The following is a 20895-nucleotide window of genomic DNA, read 5'->3' on the forward strand; positions in this document are numbered from 1 at the left end:
ACAAAAATAAGGAAAAAAAAAAAAAAAAAAAAAAAAAATCAATCAATCACACAGGAGGTACTTGGTCTGGAAAAGAATATTTGGCCATCTAACCAATATGCCAAAGGCTCCTTCGCCATACCTAGGAGATTTAAACAAGTGTAAAGACTAAGAGCAAAACGAAGGGTTCAATCTAAAGCCTGAGAGAAAGTGGCTACGGCTGCACCTCCAAAGTGCCTGGGTAGCTGTAGACAGCCAGACCCTGGATTTAAGCTCCCATGGGAGGGAAAGGAAAACCGTTCTCTAACCCAGATTCAATCACCCAACAACCTCACACTAACTGGAAAATTATGGTGTGCCTTTTGAAGGCTTCCTGTGACATATATACCTGGGGTTTTGTTTTGAGTCAGGTCTCACTACCTAGTCCTAGCTGGCCTCAAGTTCACAGTGATCCTTCTGCCTTAAAGTCCAGAGAACAGAATTACACTATAAACCACCTAACCCAAATGTTGCTAAAACAAGAGTCTTTTTTTTTTTTTTTCTGTGTAGTCCTGGCTGTCCTCAAACTCAGAAATCTGCCCACCTCTGCCCCAAGTGCTGGGATTAAAGGTGTGTGCCACCACTGACTGGCCGAGTCGTCTTATATACTCCATTTTACAAGTGTTCTTTGGAAGCTTAAACTAAAATTACATCAGCAAAAGAAACACAGACAACTGAACACACTGAGAACAGGAGCCTAAGATTCTGTGTTTAGGGTACTAATCTCACAACTATTTCTTCTTAGGAGCACCCATGGGGCTGTTCAGATGGTTCAGTCAGGGTTAAGAGCATTTGCTACACTTGCAGAGGGCCTGGGTTCAGGCCCTAGCACCCACACAGCTGCTTACAATCATCTTTAATTCTGCTTCCAGGGGGTCTGAGGCCTTCTGAACTACGGACACCAGGCACACAGTGGTGCTCTCACAGCTATGCAGACAAACCCTCATGAGCATAAACTCTGAACACAATCAAAATCAAGTATATAAAAATATAATCATTACTTTTACCATGGATCAACTTCAAAAGACATTTGAAAAGGCCCATCTAGGGCTGGCGAGATGGCTTAGCAGGTTAAGAGCACTCACTGATTGCTCTTCCAAAGGCCCTGAGTTTAAATCCCAGCAACCAAATGGTGGCTCACAACCACCTGTAATGAGATCTGACGCCCTCTTTTGAGGTGTCTGAAGACAGCTACAGTGTACTCATGGATAACAATAAATCTATGGGAGGGAGTGAGCAGGTATCCTAAAATTCAATTCCCAACAACCACATGAAGGTTCACAACCATATGTTCAGTGTACTCATATAGATAACTAAATCTAAAAAAAAAAAAAAGGCCCATCTAAGAAACAAATTGAGATTCTTGTTTTATATGACTAGTGATTTTTGATAAACTATTTGATTAGAATACAGTTATACTTTATTTCATACTATAAATTCTATCATAGACTACCAGGATGATTCCGAGAACTGGATCTGACACTGAGGAACCTACTCCATAACCTCACAGCAAGCCCTGCATCCCCGAGCTCGTTCTTGCAGTTAATGACTCCGTCTACTGAAGTTACCTGGACAAACTACTGAACTGGGCAGAGAGTGCCTAACACCCAAAGTCCTAACGTTCCTAAAGTCTGGCTGTAGCGGCTCAGTGCTCAGGAACACTTGCTGCTCTTACAGAGGATTTAGTCTGGTTTGCAGCGCCTGCCTGAGTAGCTCATAAGCTGTTACTCCAGCTCTAGGTGATTCCTCTTTCTGCCCTGTACACATCTGCACAACGTGTATATATACCCTACCACAGAACATAAGTCATTTTTAAAAATCCCAACATATAGGAGGCTAAAACAGGGACTGCCTGTCTAGATTACATAACAATCAAAACCAAACAAAGGCATGCGTGCGCACCCACCCACCCACCCACCCACCCACACACACACACACACACACACACAATCTTAGAGGCCCAAAGTGGCTTGTTTGGTTGTAAGAAGAAAATGAAGTGTTTATTCCTACAAGATAATAGGTGTATGTCTACAGAGTAAATAAAATAACTAAACTGCAACATTGCTTTTATTTATCTTGAGACAAGATCTGGCCTCAAACTGGCTATGTAATACTGGAATTAAGAACTACACCCTCAGCTGGGCGTGGTGGCACACGCCTTTAATCCCAGCACTTGGGAGGCAGAGGCAGGTGGATTTCTGAGTTCTAGGCCAGCCTGGACTACAAAGTGAGTTCCAGGACAGCCAAGGTTACACAGAGAAACCCTGTCTCGAAAAAAACAAAAAAACAAACAAAAAAAAACAAACAAAACAAAAAAACTACACCCTCACCTGATGGTGGTAGAGCACACCTTTACAATCCCAGGATTTAGGAGGCGGAGGCGGAGGCAGAGGCAGAGGCGGAGGCAGGTGGATCTTTAAAGCCAGCCTAGTCCACAACGGAGTCCCAATACAGCCAGGGCTACAGAGAAACTGTTCCAGGGGCTAGGGGTGGGGTGTGCCGGGGTGGGGTGTGCCATCACATGGAGCCAACATTACATATTCTATTGAACAGAGTGAATAAACACACAGGAGGGTCACCATGACTTAGTGTCTCATTAAGTCGTGGATACTATTATAGCATACGCTTTATCCTTCTACTCAAGATAAAGCGCTATTATAAGTAACATCTGTTTTTGTATTTTTCTAAATCAGATTTTTTCCCTTTTACTTACTGTTATGTTAATAATGAGTAAGTAAAAGAACAAATTGTCCTAGCATGAAGTCAGAAATTCAAGAGACCAACTCTAAGACCAGAACTTTAAAGCACTTCAACAGTCCTATTAATTATTAATCTCAGATTGCCCAAAAGATAACTTGTGAAGTTAAGTTACTATATAACCAGAGATAGGAGAATACATGAAGCATCCACAGAGCACAACTCTGCTGATTTAAAGGACAGGCTGTAGCAGGACACTCGACTCAGAACAAGTTCATGCAGTACCCAGATCATGACCAATTCAAATTCCTCCAAGACACCCTCAGGTGGATCTGTAAACTGTACTCAATGACTGACTCCCAATTCCCCCGCTTTTCTCTCCTTACCCTTAGTTCATTAGCCCATTATCAACAACAGATTCTAAGATGTTCAATCAGGAACACTATTACATCACAGCAGTACCACAGCCCTATACATATCCAGAGACTCCAATGTAGCACTTAGAAACTCCAAGGTAGCATTTCTGATCACAGTACCTAGTACAGAAGACAAAGAACTTCATTCCACCCTTCATCTTCCTCCCCAGTCCTAGAAGGTATTTGGCAAGTCTCACTGTGTAAATGGGAAGAACACTTAAACTCTTTAACTAACTAACCTTAACTAAGTCACTCAACCAAAGAACCTGACAACTGGTAAGGTCTTTTCTAGCTCTAAAATGTCAACACTAAGGTCATTTCTATGTAGCTCAAACCAATTTTGAGCTTCAATGGACATAAAACAGACTATAAACTGCCCACAGTTCAAATGTCTGGCTAAAGCAGCTAGTCCTCGAGCACACAAGAATACACAACAGGTCTGTCTATCTTCCCCACAACAGAAGTCTCTTGAATGCAGTACAAGGCATGTGTCAGAGCAGGAGCTTGGCACCAGCGCAGATGAATAAAAAGGTAACTGAAAGTCCCAACTGTGGCCTGACTATTCAACAGTTAACTCCTACTGTCTAGGTAGTTTAAAATATAATCTTCTATATAATCTAAATGAAAAAATGTATTTCTCCAAAATAATTGTGAGAACTCTAAAGAGTTTTTCTCCTCCAAAGAGCTTTCTAGCTCTAAACACTTGTAAAGCTCACAGGGAAAGACAAGTAAGCTAGAACAATGAGCATTAGATTACATCATGGTGAGGGACTCAAAGAGAGGCTGAAATGTGCTCATCTTTATACAAAGTTAACACAACACATGCTAAAAACTAGCTGTCTTAAATATCATACATTTGGTTACCGAATGCACTTGAGGTTAAAATCCAATGATTTGTACTTTACTTTTTACCGCTTGCCATTTTTAGCAGCTTCTCTCCCCACAGCTCTCTCTCAGTGAACAGGTTTAGAACACACAGCTTGGCTAGGCCTCCTGGCGCTCCCTTGGTACCCAGGCAGTTGGTCAGTCGATGGGCTCAGAACACCACTCTCTCCACTCACCTTTCGGGCTGCCCCTCTTTCTCAAATCCACTCTTTCACCAAAGACACCACCAGAATGGAGCATATCCTTTTTCTTCATGTGTGCTTAGTGCTAAAGCAAACCCCAGTAAACCCCAGTTTTCACACAGACTAACACTCTACTTGGCTGGCACAATCACAGGTCTCCAATTCCTCAGAAACCAATCTACTGAACAGAGTAGGGACATCATCCTAGAACCTAAATCCATGAACCAATCAATCAATAAAACAAATCAACCATTAAGGGACACCATGTCCTTCCCTTAAGAGCATAATTGTGACCAAAAATAACAGCAGAACACAAAGTCTGCAAATAAGATATCAATCAAAAAGCCTTACGAGAGGTTTGAGGAGGGAGGGCGGAAAGCAGTTAACCGGTCTCAGTAAAATGAACCTTTACAGTAAGAACACCAGCCTCAGTTCATCACCCCAACTCAAACAGCCTTGAGCCAGGGATCTGTGCCACCTGTGCTTTATAAAGGCCACTGAGAAAACAAACCACATTATCATCCCATTTCAGGCAAGGCCTGAGAACAGAAAGCAGGAAAGGCCAGACAAGCCACCTCAGTGCCACATAGAAAGCACTACCCAGCTGCTTCTGAAGGAGGGTAGGGACAACTGGGTTCACCCAGGTGCCAAAGGGAACAAAGTGCCTTTTGTTTGTACCTTTACCGGAGGTTCTTCCTGGAGACACAGAAACACGACTTTTTCTTGTGCGGTTTGACTGCTGGGGAGTTGGGGAATGTCGAGTTTTGGGTGGTGGAGTTGCTGGAGATGATGGCCGGTGCCTTCGCCGTGGAGGACTTGCTGAAGGTGATAACCTCCGTGTTTTCCGAGGAGGGCTGGATGTCCTCTTGGGAGGCTTCTTTGGTGGTGACCGCGAACGAGATGAAGAGGACGACGAGCTACTTCCAGACAGAGATGCGGAAGAACGCCTCCTGCTGTGGAATAAAGCACTCACTTCACTACCCGCATCCCTTTCAAGAGTGACATCACAGTATGTACAATATGCACAGAAACACAGCTATTTCTTTTAGTCCAACTTTTGAGTTTATGTAGCTAAGTACATAAATTACTTCAAAAAGATTGGAAACAAAACCATAACCTAGGACAGGAAACAGCTATTTCTGAGAGTAAATACACGTAACTCCTGTGTATTGTGTTTGCAATGTGAATGCTATAATCCAGTAACCAAGCATCTTCCTGAAGAGAAATAACTGGGCTCATGGAGTTTGCACAACTTTGAGGGGAAGAGAGTACTGCTCATTTAGAGTGACGTCAAGCAGCTTTTAAGTTTCACTAAAAAATATGTGCAAGATTTGAAATTCATAAATATTTAGCTACATAAACTTAGAAGTAGGGGCCTCTCGAATTCTGCAGCAAAATCTGTGGTTAAGTTCTGTTGCAATTACGTGTACCTGCAGAATTCACCTTTGGCAGAAGAATTCCTGAGAACCTGAAAAAAAGAAACCCTACCTTAAGTGTGAGATTAAAAACTGGCTGAAAGGGAATCTTACACAACCTGCAAAGTCCCGTGCCTGCTCCACTGCTACGTGCGCACTACTGAGACATGCTCTTTGCCAAAGTCCAATGGAAGAAATAGGGCTCTCTCCCTAAGGGAGAGCCAGCATCACTTCTTCCTGAAGCAGAAGGATCAATCTGAAAAGTGTGATTGATGCCCGGAATTCCACCAGTGCTGGATGTCTGTCCTGTCCACCAGCTTCAACAGCAACTTTACGCACTTAAACATCAATCCCTTGACAACAATCCCAAAGAAGGATAGTATTTGCTGTCGTTGCTGTTATTAAAGTATGGGTCTAAAAGTCCTACCTGCAAAGATATAACTCAAGGAGCTTACTGGATGTTTTCCCATTTTCTAGTTGGTGTGATTGTCTGTAAAGAACATTAACTCAACAGCTTTTCCCAGGGCTAAGAGTGCATTTCCAAGGTGGAGCACATGCTCAGGCCCAGTGAGGCCCTGTGGTTAAACCAGCAGCAACAAAGAAGAATAGGTATCAAAGTTCTGTCCAAAGCGGAGTTGAAAAGCCCAGACAACATACCAATAAAAACCTCTGTTCCTGTGCACCAGACTCTACTTTGGGTAAAATCAGGTATATCTTCCTGTGCCACTAGTAGTGGCTTGATATAGGAATGGAACTATGGGAACTTTATCCTTTTGTTTCCTCTGTCTGAGCTGTTACAAAAAGCTTTATTACAAAGTATGGCAGAGATAGATGGCTTAGCAGTTAGAGCATCAGGAGCTCTTTAGAGGACTCTGGTTGCCAGCACCAGCAGGTGGCTTACAGTGTGCATCACTCCAGGTCCAAGGGATCTATCTAGAGGCCTCTGCAAAACCTGCACTCACATGAACATAGCCTGTATCCACATGCAGACACACACCTACACATAATTCAAAATACATCTTTTCAAAAAAGAAAGACACTGTAAAGGTACTTGCTCTGCAAGCCTGGGAACTCAAGCTTAATCTCTCAGAGCCACCCAAGGACTGAGAACAGGCACTGTACTAGCCAGGGCAAGTGCTTGCATGTGAATACACATGCAAACTAAGCTAGGTTCTTAAAACTTGGGGACTACTGGAGATGGAGTTTTTAAAAACTGGTAAAGATAACCCTCATTAACCCTGTACCCAGCTGCCTTTCAAAAGCAGTATAACTTAAAAGTTGGATGGGAGGGAGGCAGCTCAGGGAAGGATGGCTCAGGGGTAAGAGCAGCTTCTTCCTTTGCAGAGGACCTGGTTTCATCTCCTAGCACCCACACGGCAGCTCACAACCATTTCTTAACTCCAGTTCCTGGGCATCTAGTACTCTCTTGTGTCTTCTGGGAGCACTCCATACATGTGATGCATACAGACAAAACACTTGTACACATAAAAACACACTGAAATGTAGTCAGTTCTTTTTTTGGTGTGTGTGTGTGTGTGTGTGTGTGTGTAAAACAGTATATGAAGAGGATGAACTTCAGGGCCCCTTCCCTCTACCTCCGGTGTGCTGAAATCTCAGGTATGAAACACCATCCTTAAGTCTGTAAGTACTGGGGAACAGACCCAGGGCAGGGCGTTATGCATTCGCAGCAAGCATCTTACCAACTGAAGTACACTGCTAGTTCTTACCCACAGAAGAATTTTAGTGAGATCTTAGAAGGCTAACATACAGGATCTAGAAGACCAGCGACTTTGTTTCTTTCTCAACACTGGACGTTCTCACAGCTACTGTTGCACTTGAAGTGCACTGGATCAGGCTGCTTCCAAGACATTCCCTAGTGTAATTTCTGACATCCAACAGACAAAAAATTTTCCTCCTGAAATTATACCAAGGACTACCCTAAGTTCCAGGCCCCCGACACTAAGAGAGCCTCACCGTCTCCCTGGAGACCTACTCCTCCGGTGCCTTGGTGGAGGAGGCACGCGTCTTGGTGGAGTTCTTCTTCGGGGAGATGGTCGTCGTCTTGGGCTTGGCCGCCTTCTAGGAGAGTATGATCTGCCATAAGAAACAGAATGAGGCCCCAAATAAACTAAGAACAAAAAAATTTCTTGACACTAATTCCACCACTATGACCACTTCTGTTCATGCAGATTTTTACGGTACACCACAAAGTGTATTTCACTCTTAAAGTTTTCTCTAACTTTGACACTGTTTACAATGCTACCTCAAAAATTAGCACATCCAATTAAGATGTATGCTAGTCCCAGGGCAACAACGCACCTGGATCGGGATCTATGTCTCCGTCTTGGTCGAGTGTGAGAAGGTGACCGAGATCGGGTCCGAGACCGGGATTTGGAACGTGACCGAGATCTTGGTCGAGTCTTTTCCTTTTCCTTCTTGGAATTTTTTTCTGGAGACGGTTCTTTGGGCTCTGGTACAGGCTCAGGTTTGGGAGCTTTCAAGATGTCACTGTGAAAATAGCATTTTGGTTTTTTTCCCCCCAACTCTCCTCAGAATTCTAAGCAAATTAAACAATATTGCTGGTTTTTTTTATTATTATTATTATTATTATTATTATTATTATTATTATTATTATTTTTGTTTTTGTTTTTTTGAGACAGGGTTTCTCTGTATAGCCCTGGCTGTCCTGGAACTCACTCTTAGACCAGGCTGGCCTCGAACTCAGAAATCTGCCTGCCTGTGCCTCCCGGGTGCTGGGATTAAAGGCTTGTGCCACCACGCCAAGCAATATGGCTGTCTTTAGTAAAGTATTTATGGTACATGCTCGAAGCCCACACTGGAAATTAAAAAAGAGCTGACTTCATAAAGCTATACTCTTAACAATGTGACCTGGCCCTCACTATTAACAAATTACAAAGTAATAACAGATGTAGATCACCATATCAAAAAAATAAATAAATAAATAAAAAAGGTTTTTGGTGGTTGTGGCACACACTTTTAATCCCAGCACTCAGGAGGCAGAGGCAGGCGGATTTCTGAGTTCGAGGCCAGCCTGGTCTACAGAATGAGTTCCAGGACAGCCAGGACTACACAGAAAAACCCTGTCTGGGGGGCGTGGGGGCTGGGTCAAAACCTGCAAATACCTCTTAGTTTCAAAATACAGGTACACATCAGAATTCACTGAGCAACTAAGAATTGACATCCCATTTTCACGTGTGGGACAAGAACTGTGTCACTGTCAACTGCATGAGTACAGAAACCCTGATCCCCAGGAGCTTGAGGGGAAAGAGGTGAACTAGATCAAATGCCCACAGGCACAAAGTTCAGCTGAAATAGGATCTCCATACCTGCTCAACTGCCAGCTGCGCAGTCTGTGGACAGCAGTTTGCAGTCACCAAGAATGGGTACTTTGTGAGCAGTGCACACAACTGCAGAGGCTGCAGTGTTGTGGCCTGCATGCTACTTGGCCTTTTGAGCTATGAACCGTGAGATGCAGCAGATGCATTACACTCGAGATGAACCTGTCCACAGGACACAAAAGGTTCCCCTGGGGTTGGAGAGATGGCTTGGTGGTTAAGAGCTCTAACTGCTCTTCCAGAGGTCCTGAGTTTAATTCCCAGCAACCACATGGTGACTCACAACCATCTGTAATGGGAACTGATGCCCTCTTCTGGTGTGTCTGTAGATAGCTACAGTGTACTTACATATAATAAAAAATCTTAAAACGAAATAAAAAATAAAGGGTTCCCCCAAAGGAGGAGGGAGTAGCTTTTATTTGGTATATTTTTTACCCCAGTAAACGGAAGTGAACAAATCTCTAGGTTTGGGGGTACAGATGTTATATAGGATATAAGTCAGTGACAAAGAATGTGCAAAGTTCTGGGTTATATCCACCTCTTACAAAAAGAGAACGAAAACAAAAGAGGAATTTATCCACAATATATTGTGACAAGCAGGTAGGAAAATCAGTAATTATGATCTATAAAATTTTTTGAAACAATATGGCAGACAGGTGGCCACCTCTGGGGCTTTTTTCTTATTTTATACACACACACACACACACTCACACACGTATAATCAATCCCAGCCTCATTTCCAACCCTAACCCTATAATAAAAGCTTAAGAGAGGCTAGCCATCCGAAAGGGAAACAAGTGCTCTGCTTTGAAGCCAGCAATGGATACTGACAGTGGGACACAGCCTAAGAGGAGGTAAGAGTTAGGAACATGCCTGGTGGAGGTGGCCTCCTGTACTGAGGACTCTTTCATCCTCACTGATGGTTCTGGGAGCTCTGGAGATTTCTCCTTCTTTTCTGGGGCAGGTGAAGGGCTCCGGCTCTTGGTTCTGTGACGGGGAGATCGAGAGTGACTGCGCTTTCTCTCTCTCCTGACAGGGGAAGATCGTCTTCTAGGGGAAGGAGATCTGGATTTGCGTCTAGGATGAAAGCAATTTTTTCAGATTTTTTACTAATGTGGTTTAGAGTAGACAAAGGGAAAATCAAGGATTAATCTTGTAAGTTACCCACTGTGGTCTGTATCTGAGAAGTTTCACATGGAAACAAGATATCCATTTCATCTACTTGAGAAGGAAAAGGCCAGAGAGAACTAGAAGGACAAGCAAACAGAGGTGACAGCCTCAAGGACCAGTTAGAGGAGGAGGCACAAAGGTAGGCTGGAGTCATTGGTTCTCAACTATCCCAGCGGTCATTCAAAGACCAGGCCTCAGATCAAAGTGCTTAAAGCAACCACTTTCTTAACAGTCAATCACCCTACCAATACATAGGGATTAGGTACAAGTAGCTCATATCAGAGATGACCAGGCAGAGCCTGAAGATGTAGAAAAATGGATAGTGCAATGCAAGTAGTATGTTCTTCACAAGAAAAGAGAAATGCCAAATTTTTATTAGTGGGAGCCCCTTCTTCCTTTTGAAGCTGTAGTGTGCCTAATCCAAAAGTGTTTATTATTTTTTAAAACTTGTAGTAAAGCCGCCCAGCATGGCGAAGGACACTTAGCCTTAGAGGAACTGCTTCTCTAGGTTTTCCAACTCAGCACAAACTAAAGAACAAAAATATTACCTCCTTTTTTCTTTACAAATCCCCACAGATTTTTAAAAGTCCTAAAAATGAAAAGCCTAATGGAATTCTCACCTTTCACCACAAATATAGCAGAAGCTGAACCGTGGATTTAAAAATATGAACCTAACAATAGTCTCATTGGAAGAAAGAAGAAAACAAATAAACGATTTGAAGTTTGGGTTCAGTACAACCATCTAAGAAAAGCAGAACAGGGAATTAGGTAAGTACATGAACGCTAATGAGCAGCTCTGTAATACAAGGGACTGGAAATAATCAGAACACAGTAACAACAAAAATCCAATGTCTTATTTAAGCAAAGCAATCTGAAATCCAAATTTCTACTTAGGAATGAGTAACTCGCCTAAGTCACAGAGGTGACCACTTTCGTCAAATGATCTGGCTTGTGTTTGTTTTGAACAGAGGCTTAAGAAGCCCCCTACCCCCGCTGCCTTCATCTCCTGGATAGCTGGATAAAAACATGTGCCAAAAGGCGAGCAACAGAAGAGCTCTCTTTAGCCCTGAGGCAAACAGCAGCTCTCCAGTGATGCTCCCGGGTCTTCTAGCTGGGGAACATGGGCCAGAGCACCCTCAGGACCCCAGGCACCTTACACAACACCGCACCTCCATCTGCTCTGCCGTACCTTCTCGGGCTGCGAGACCGCTCCCTCTTCTCTCTGCTGCTTTCCTTTTCTTCCTTATCCCTCTTATCTTTATCTTCGTCTTGTTTTTTCAGAGACGCCAATTTTTCTTGTTCAATCTGCAAGCAGAGATGAGCACTAAGAGCCTCCATCAGAGCACCAGCACAGGTGCGGCAACTGTCACTTCACAGCGTGACGGGCTCAGCTTCACTCTTACAACACGCTTTCATTTACTCTTTACCATTAAGGTAAACCATTTATATCACTTCACTTATCATTTATATAGTCACTCTCTTGTGACTTTATAATTACTGCCTGTGTGGGAAGTTGCGCATACTTTTTAGATACTTTATTTGGACTCCCTTTTAAGGTAAATGCACTTGTATTTTAAGAACTAAAAAAACAAAACAAAACAAAACAAAACAAAGCGCTCTGCCCAATTGTCACTGGCCTCGGAAAACACCACTCTAATTTTCTTTTTTCTTTTTCGAGACAGGGTTTCTCTGTATAATCTAGGCTGTCCTGGAACTCACTTTGTAGACCAGGCTGGCCTCCACTCAGAAATCCACCTGCCTCTGCTGGTATTAAAGGTGTGCGCCACCACGCCCAGCTTCACTCTGATTTTCAAATGAGGGATGGTAAACCACAACTCACTGTGCAGACACATCCAGCAAACTAGCCTAGCTGGATCACAGAGATTACAGTAGCTCAAAGGAAACAAAAACCCTTAGGGTGACCCACCAGACCGCATATTACTTCTCAAGTCAATACAAAAAGGATTACTTGTCTCTGCTTTATCTCTTCCTTCTTCAACTCTAGGAAAGCAGAAGGGATTCCGGCGATATTTTCTTGTGCACTTAACAGCAGGGGCCACAGTTCTCCCATGAATTCTCTAGCATTCTTCCCATTCAAAAATCCAGTCAGGTTGATTTGCATCATTTTGGAATCTGGGTTCTGCAAAAAGACATGACAGGAAGAAAAACAGGTTACTTTGAAACTAACCAACCTATCTGAAATTCATTTAAATTAGTATTTAAGTCTACCATAAGGGGCTTAGGTACATATATATGCCCTACTATTGTAAATAGTTTTCCCTAGTTGCTCCTTGGTAATATAATTTCTAGATAATCCAATTCTCCCTCACTGAACCAAAAGCATTAGAGCAGCCTTTGTGGATTTCCTAAGTATTTAGACTGTATGGCTGTTAGTGGGCTTATGCATTTATCAACTTTAAAAACAATTATGGAACATCTATAAATTCTTGCATTTACTAACAGTATTTGCTTGGCTGGAAAACTTGCCCCAACAAGAAGTTGAAAACGTACATAAACACTTCTCTTTACACTACAGGCAACTTTCTATAAACTATCTAATATCTAATGCTCAGTTATAAGAACTAACGAGTTAAGCATGCACTCTGTAACATCTGAAGACTAAGCTAGAAGCCTGACTACTGTACTTGACAGCCTGTTACTAACAATGCCACAGATGCTCAACTGTCCACAAAACTAAGTCAAGATTTCTAAAAGTAATTTGGGTTTTTAAACACTAGATTCTGTTGGTCAAGCAACAAGGTCCGTATAACAAGCACAGCTCAATAGCACAAAGCAAGTACAGATTCCAGGTGTCTTCAGTTTCTTCTTGGAACCTTGGGGGTTTGGAATCGCCAAGTCCCCTGTAGAGAAAGATGTTCCCTTGGCTTGCTTCCGACTCCCTACTGCAACTCAACCACCTTGAGTTTAATGTTATATCATTTATCTAAATTGCAAAAGACGAACAAGCAATAATGAGTACACAACCACAAAAAAAGAAAAGATTGTTTAAAAAGCTCTACACTTTAATCTCATGCTCACTACAGGGGAATACTACCAGGTATTTAGGTTTTAAAGTTCACTAAAATTCAAGTCAGTAAAGCATTTCTCTAATAAAATTTACTAATAAGCATTTAAAAAACATTCTCCCATGTTTCTGGTCTCTAAAGGAAATAAATAAATATACTTAAATATAAGGTCCTTTCTTAAAATTAAGTCTTAAAAAACATTCAAAGCAAAATAATTACCACATTGTTTTAAAAATGAAATACCTTATCGTTTGGAATGATAACTGTTCTGTCAAAATTCAAGCATGAACTCTTGGGAAGAGGAATAATGTAAAAGTAAATTCTCATCAGTATATTTACCAAAAGGTTTTATGGTACGGCTTTACTGTCCTTTGGGTGCCATGACAAAATAGCAAACTATGTTATAACAGAAATAATTTTAAACAGTTATATTATCTTGTATTATTTCATATTGGAAGATAGAAACAATTATGCTAACTGGCTTTTATAGGACTGTCAATTCATCTACCTGAAATTTTAACTACAACGTAAATAAAATCCTGTGCCTTAATTCTAACTGGTAACCAGTTGACTTGCAACTATAACTAAAGTCTTCAGTTCTTTTAAAACCAACATCCAATCAAATCAGATCGCCCCTCATGCTTCAAATAAATGTCCACCTCAAAATGCCACTTTAAAGAGCAGTATACAGCTTTACCAATTGCTCTTGTTTGTGTTTTTGTTGTTGTTGTTGTTCGGCCACTTTACACAACTCACCTCCAAACACACACTGCGTCATCAAGGGAGTTGGGTCAGAGCGACATTGGGACACTCACTCTGCTGTGACCTAATAAGGTGATGGTGCTATACTTCAGACGCAAGGAATAACTTCCATTTTGGTTCAGGCCTTTTAAATCATAAATCACATTATCATTAGAAAATTGCTGTCAAAGTAACTTAACATGTAACAGCAAAATTACAAACAGTAAGTTTGATTTTTCACCTGTGTAGCTTTCAAAACTATGCACCTTCACTAGACCTCCAGCCTTAACAGTTGTTTTACAAAGTGAATTCTTCTCACAACAAACATTGTACAATAACCCTTCTATATTTGTATTCCACAGAAAACCTGAGTTTCCACAGATTCACAAATCATGTCATATATTCAGAAGTAAGAGCCATCTGTATATTATACCTTCACTTCCAGCTGGTTGAATATAAACTCAATGACAACATCATCTTCGAATCCAAGGATCTCAGTTACTCTTTTTGTTATCCAAGGCTTTATGACCTCCAAATTGACTTTGCTCATGTCCACCTGATGAAACATGCAAACCAGTAAGTACAAGTTCACTGCAGTAAGAGCTTAGTTACTTTGTCTAAATGTTTCCTTTAGCTTATGCACATTAAAAAAAACTTATCTAACATGCTCAATCTTTGGTTGTACTGTATATGTGGTGGCTAAAGGGTGGCAAATTGTAATTTTTTTTCTGCACAAATATAATAATTCATCTCCCAACCCTTAAAATGCAACAACTGCAACAGTCCCACCTAGAATACCTTTTTCTCTAGGCATTCTGCGAATTTCAGCTGCTTGAGGAGTTTCTTCTGTTTGTTGCTGAACCGATTATCCTGCTCCGCACTTGTTCCCTGCAGGAAACAAACACATGGCCTAAGAATACAAGATGAAACTTTTCCTGCTTCAGTTAAAAAACAGTGCACATGGGAAGGGGTCAGAGGCCAACTTTGGAGTGTGAGTTCTCTCCTTCCTACATGTGGGCCCCAGAGATGGGATTCGGTTAATCAAGTTTGGCAGCAGGTGCCTTTTCCCACTGAGCCATTTTGCCAGCCTTTTCTAAGAAAAATAAAATTACAACGAAAAACTTAGCTTCATCCATTAGCCCAGGCTAGCTCTAAAACAATCTTCCTGTCTCAGTTTCCCAAGTGGCAGCCTGAATCACCATACTGTTGATTTTTAGTTAGTTATATTTGCTCCCCTTGCCAGCTCTTACATACAATGATCTCTCTGTGCAGCACTGGCTGACCTGGAACTAGACCAGGATGGCCTCTAGCTCACAGATCCACTGGCTTGGCAGCTGCTAGGATTGAAGGCATGTGCCACTAACATAGACCAATCCCTTCGCCTTTAGGGTGTGTGTCTCTGTCCCCACTTCTTCATTTGCTCCTTTTACCACATGACAATGCTTTCTAGTTTTCTGAGATTTAAAAGAAAATGTCTGTTTATGTCTTGCCTACATTATGTCTGAGCCATCTATCCAGAACCCAAAGTAAAATTCTTTAATAGCAAACAAAGGTTGCAACAACTTTTACAGTCAAAATAATTGAGTAGAAACACAGTAACTAATATTCAGATAGAAAATGTACATTCAAACCAAAAAGGCAAGAAAGAAACAAGAGACAAAAACAAAACAACAACAACAACAAAAAAAAAACAAACAAAAAAAGAAAATGTACACTCTTTTCTAAATGTAGCTGACACAAAGTGTCTACATTTTAATATTAAAAAATATGCATTCTTGCTGGGCAGTGGTGGCACACTTGGGAGGCAGAGACAGGCTGATTTCTGAGTTCCAAGCCAGCCTGGTCTACAAGTGAGTTCCAGGACAGCCAGGGCTATACAGAGACCCTGTCTCGAAAAAACCAAAACAAACAAACAAAACATACATTCTTTTTATTTATTATTATTATTATTATTATTATTATTATTATTTTATTTTTTATTTTTTTGGTTTTTCAAGACAGGGTTTCTCTATGTAGCCCCGGCTGTCCTGGAACTCAGAAATCCTCCTGCCTCTGCCTCCCGAGTGCTGGGATTAAAGGCGTGCGCCACCACACCAGGCCAAAACATACATTCTTAAGTCAAATACAACAATAGTCAGAGCAAGATACCCTCTCCACAATGTTAACTTTGACACATATACTTTCTTTGCAGGTGTTTAAATGAGAAAACTGATACATTTCAAGTTTTCATCCTCTCCTAAATGTAGCACAGTAAGATTATTCTGTTTAGCTTGCCACAACTTAAGAATGCGAAGAGACCGAAGAATGAAGATTGCAGCAAGTTCCAGTGTGGCCTGGCCTTGTAGACACACCAAGTTCCAGTCAACATAGCAAAACAATTCACTATCAAAGGACAGAAACTGGAGGATGGGGGACACCTCAGTGGCAGTGTTTACCCAGCATGCAGGAAGCCCTGGATTTAATCCTAGTACTACATAAACCAGGTATAGCAGTACTTGTAATCTGAGTCCTAGGGATTTGAAAGGTTAAAAGTTCAAGGTCATTTTTGACTCCACAGCTTGAGAGAGACACAGGAAACCCAGTGTGTTGGAGGGGGTGCATGCCAAGAACCAAAAAATGTGGTGCACAAATATAATCCAATAATATGGGCGTTTGAGGAAGACAAGGTATCTTAAACTACATACTAAGCTCAGGTCTCTAATTCTGTCTCAGAAAGGAAAATGGATGGGGGAGGATGAAGGGATGGAGAGAAAGGGGGAGATGGAGAAGAGAAAGAGGAGCAGAGAAAGAAGGAAGAAAGAAAATGTGAATTAATGAATTTAAAGCCAGGTGAGAAGGTTAAGACAAGAAGAAAGGATTAGGGGTTCTTGCAGGGCTGGTGAGATGGCTCAGAAGTTAAGAGCACTGACTGCTCTTCCAAAGGTCCTGAGTTCAAATCTCAGCAACTACATGGTGGCTCACAAACATCTGTAATGAGATATGACGCTTTCTTCTGGTGTCCGAAGACAGCTACAGTGTACTTACATATAATAATAAATCTTAACAAAACAAAACAAAACAAGACAAACTTGCAAATCCTAGGCCAGCCTGGACTACAACAAAACCCTACCCGGGGGAACAAACAACAGTTTTTAAGTAAATGAAAAACAAAACTTCCCCAAAGGACTCATCAGAACAGCACCACATCAGTTTTCGTTCATTTCATCCGTCCTCCTGGCTCAATTAAACTGGAAGGAACTGGCTCTGACTTGAAATCTACAGATTAGTTTTTGGACTAGCTACATTCCCTTGAAAACATCTGTTTGGTCTGAGAATAGCAGAGGAACAAGAGCACTCAGCTAGCATGCACAACACACGGTGAGATTCCCAGGGCTCTATCAGCAGCAAAAAGTTTTGGGTTAGGTGTGGTGTCCAAAACCTCTAACGGCAGCACTCAGGAGGCAGAGGCAGGAAGGGCTCCGTGAGTTGCAGGCCAGACTACCCAACGGCTAGGGCTTCAGAGTGAGACCCTGTCTCAAAACTATGTTTTGAGAAGGAAAAGAGAAAACAAAACAAAACAACAATAACAAAAAACCCTGTAATAATGTATCAGTTCTGCTACTACTCCACCGTATGTCCTGAGAACACACAACCTAATCTCTGAGGATGTTTATGTCAAATTAGTGGCAATGAAGCAAAAAATAAAGATGGATGTCTGAGGTGATAAGGTATGCCAATTACCCTCATTTGATTATTACATAGCATAACCATTAGATGCCAGTGAAAAGATCAAACCTATTCATGTCACCTGGAAAGAGACCCAGAAAGGCTGTAACTGAGTGGCAGAGCTTGGCGAACATATACAAAAGCCTGGTGCATGGGCCCTAATACTAAGGCATACACCTTTAGAGATAGGCCATCTCTAAAGAGTTCAAAGCCAGACAGGCGCGGTGGCGCACACCTTTAATCCCAGCACTTGGGAGGCAGGGGCAGGATTTCTGAATTTCAAGGCCAGCCTGGTCTACAGAATGAGTTCTAGGACAGCCAGGGCTACACAGAGAAACCCTGTCTCAAAATAAATAAATAAATAAAATTAATAAATAAATAAAAGGGGGATGGGGGTTCAAAGCCGGGCTGGCGAGAGGTCCTGAGTTCAAATCCCAGCAACCACATGGTGACTCACAATCACCTGCAATGAGATCTGACGCCCTCTTCTGGTGTGTCTGAAGACAGCAACAGTGTACTTAATAATAATAAATAAATCTTTGGGCCTGAGTGAGGTTGACCAGAGCGAGTAGAGGTCCTAAAATTCAATTCCCAACAACCACATGAAGGCTCACAACCATCTGTACAGCTACAGTATACTCATATACATAAAATAAATAATTAAAAAAAAAAAAAGAGTTCAAAAGCTGGCCTGGTCTGCTTTTGATCTTATCAACCACATCTTCAAAAAAAAAAAAGAGAAGAGAAATTTACCTTGCAAGGCTGTTCAGCAAATGCTACCACCAATTCCAGTCAGAATCAGATTGTACTAGGTAACTGATCTAAAATTCCCTCCCCCCACTCTATTCTCCCCCCTTTTGATTTTTTGAGACGGGTTCTATGTAGCCCTATCTGTCCTGGAACTCACTCTGTAGACCAGGCTGGCCTCAAACTCAGAGATCTGCCTGCCTCTGCCTCCCCTCCCAGAGTGTTGGGATTAAAGGCATGTGCCGCTGCCTGGCAAGTTTTTCTAACTCAGAGTGTAAATACTTCCGACTCCCCCACTTTGCCAGTGTGTAGCATATGTCTGAAATTCTAGTACTGAGAGGTCAAGGCAAGACTCTAGGTCCAAGGCCGGTTTGGGTTAGAAAACCCAGTTTCAAAACACTTCAACTGCCCCTGCCCCCAAGACCCAACCCAAGGACAACTAAACTACTCTATTTAGGTAAGTGTAAAAAAAATATTTTAAAAAATGGGTTATTTTCCAGATTCTGTTCTTTTCAAAGGACAACTTCGCCTGAAAATTGAAATATTGCTTTGTTTTCTTTCTTCAATCTCCTTTCCACTAGAAATAACTGACAAGGCTGGCCAGGGTGCAAGTCTTCATTCAACCCCAGCATTCGGGAGGCAGAGGCAGACAGATCTCTGAGTTCAAGGCTTGCCTGGCCTACAGACTACAGAGTTCCAGGATGGCCAAGGCTACGCACATAAACTACTTCCTGAAAAAGCAAAACAAAAACTGAAGGGGGGAAAAAAATAAAAAGAAAAGAAATAATCGACAAGTGAAAGAAACCTTCGGCTGTTTTTAAGTGTAACGGTGTCATAAGAAATAAGTCTTGACTACAAAGGTTAAGTGCCTAGTTTGAGTGAGTTCCAGGACAGCCAGGGCTATACAGAGAAACCCTGTCTCGAAAAACCAAAAAAAAAAAAAAAAAAAAAAAGTGCTTAGTTTGTAGTGCAAACATCTGGGATGCTGGAGATAGACCCCAGTGTCTTGTTCATACATACAAGAGGCATCTTTATTATCTCCCTCCTCCTTCCAATTTTTTCTTAAAAAATGCACACAAACTGTAAACTATATGCTCGATCCAGGGAATGCAAAACTCTAAGCGGTATGACAGAGAGCTGGGACCTGGACTTTTACAAGGTTCTACTCTGCATTACGAGAATCAGCGACCCCTAAAGGGTTCGAAGTTACTTTTAATCCCACAAGTGTCTGTTCCCATTCATCTAGATTTCGACCCGTAGCTGCTTTCCTTCCAGAGTGGACCTAATAAACTGCCTTAGTGTGTGGGATATGTGTATCCACTCTAAGGTAACGTCCCCTACCTGGACATGGGCCGCTGGGAAAGGGTGCTAGCGAAGAGCGGGAAGCGCGACGGAGTCACAACCGTAATCTGCCTCCACCCTCGCACACCCGGTTCACTCCAAAAGCCTCCGATTCAAATGTTCCAACTACAAATTATCTAAGCTCCCCTCCCCGGAGAAGAGCTATCAAATTGGGCGGGAGCGTTCACGAACTCTGACCCTGCGCCGCCGCGAAAGCTTAAGACCCAGAGGGTGGACGCTGTACGTCGGGGTTTTTTTTTTTTTGGGGGGGGTGAGTGTACCCGCTTTCTCCCAAGCTGCCGCTAAATAAAATAAAATAAAAGGCCCCTCTCCTCAAACACCTCTCTCAGGATGTAGCCCCAAACTGTACAACCGGTACCCCGCAGCCGCCCCACGATTCCCACCGGCCTCCCCCCCTAATGACTTCCTCCTTGGGGCTCCGCTAGGCCCCGAGCCCCGGCGGCCGGCGCGGCGGGCGGCCTGCAGGGCCTCGCCAGGCGGCCGGTGAGGTTCGGCTCCAGCCCATTCCCGCCGCCATTTTCCGGCCACCGCCACCGCCGCGTGGGGGGGGGGGACGATCCCGGAGGAGGCGACTGCGCAGAGGCGCACCGGTCTCGGCCGCAACGCCGAGGCCGGGGGGAACGCTGCCCACGAACCCCCCTCGGGGTCCCGAAGGCCTCCCTCCACGGGCCGTCCCGACCCGGATTTTGAGCGCTCCTCCCCCCCACACCCCCGTCGGGTCTCACAAACGAGCCCCTCGCCTCTCCCCGGAGCCCCGCGCTCCGACTTACGCGGAAGAATCCCGCGTCCATCTTGCCGCCTCGCTCGGAGATGCTCCCTATCCCAGCGTGCACCGCGCCGCCGCGACGGAGGGCGGGACCGGCAGAAGGGAGCCCAGCGCCGGGAGGCTGCGCGCGCCGCCGCCCCCGCTCCCGCCCCTCCCTCCGGCGGGCCTGCGGCGGCGCCTGCTCGGTGCGCCACGACGACGACACGCATGCGCCAGCGCACCAGGGCGGCAGCCTTTCGCTAGGAGGGGAGGCGAGCGGGGCGCCTGGAACCAATGGGAGGAGGAGGGCGAATCCTTGGGTCGCCCCACCCTGCCGATTTTTTTTTTTTTTTTTTTTGGTGGCGCATGATCAGCGGTGTTCGCGCGACTTGAGTTGATCCTTCCTTTGATCCGTAGTGGGAAGATGCGG

General features: G+C 43.3%; 1 protein-coding gene across 10 annotated transcripts in view; it reads right to left on the bottom strand.

The window, feature by feature from the left end:
- Positions 1–20576, bottom strand: part of Srrm1 (serine and arginine repetitive matrix 1) — a 33588-nt gene extending 13012 nt beyond the window's left edge. For 4 of the 10 annotated variants that reach the window (XM_029540297.1, XM_021199588.2, XM_021199585.2 and 1 more), the window contains exons 1-9: positions 20491–20576; positions 14705–14794; positions 14340–14462; positions 12109–12279; positions 11329–11444; positions 9843–10046; positions 7933–8121; positions 7588–7707; positions 4877–5151 (exon numbers count right to left, since the gene is read on the bottom strand). In XM_029540297.1, coding sequence (XP_029396157.1) covers positions 4877–5151; positions 7588–7707; positions 7933–8121; positions 9843–10046; positions 11329–11444; positions 12109–12279; positions 14340–14462; positions 14705–14794; positions 20491–20511 — 1309 coding nt within the window. In that variant the 5' untranslated portion in view covers positions 20512–20576. Of the gene's footprint in view, positions 1–4876; positions 5152–7587; positions 7708–7932; positions 8122–9842; positions 10047–11328; positions 11445–12108; positions 14052–14339; positions 14463–14704; positions 14795–20490 lie in introns of all 10 variants that reach the window. The other 6 variants (XM_029540305.1, XM_029540301.1, XM_029540303.1 and 3 more) reach the window with 2 other exon arrangements.
- Between the last annotated feature and the right edge of the window lie 319 nt (positions 20577–20895).

The sequence above is a fragment of the Mus pahari genome, chromosome 6 (assembly GCF_900095145.1).
Source record: "Mus pahari chromosome 6, PAHARI_EIJ_v1.1, whole genome shotgun sequence".
Classification (NCBI taxonomy): Eukaryota; Metazoa; Chordata; class Mammalia; order Rodentia; family Muridae; genus Mus; species Mus pahari.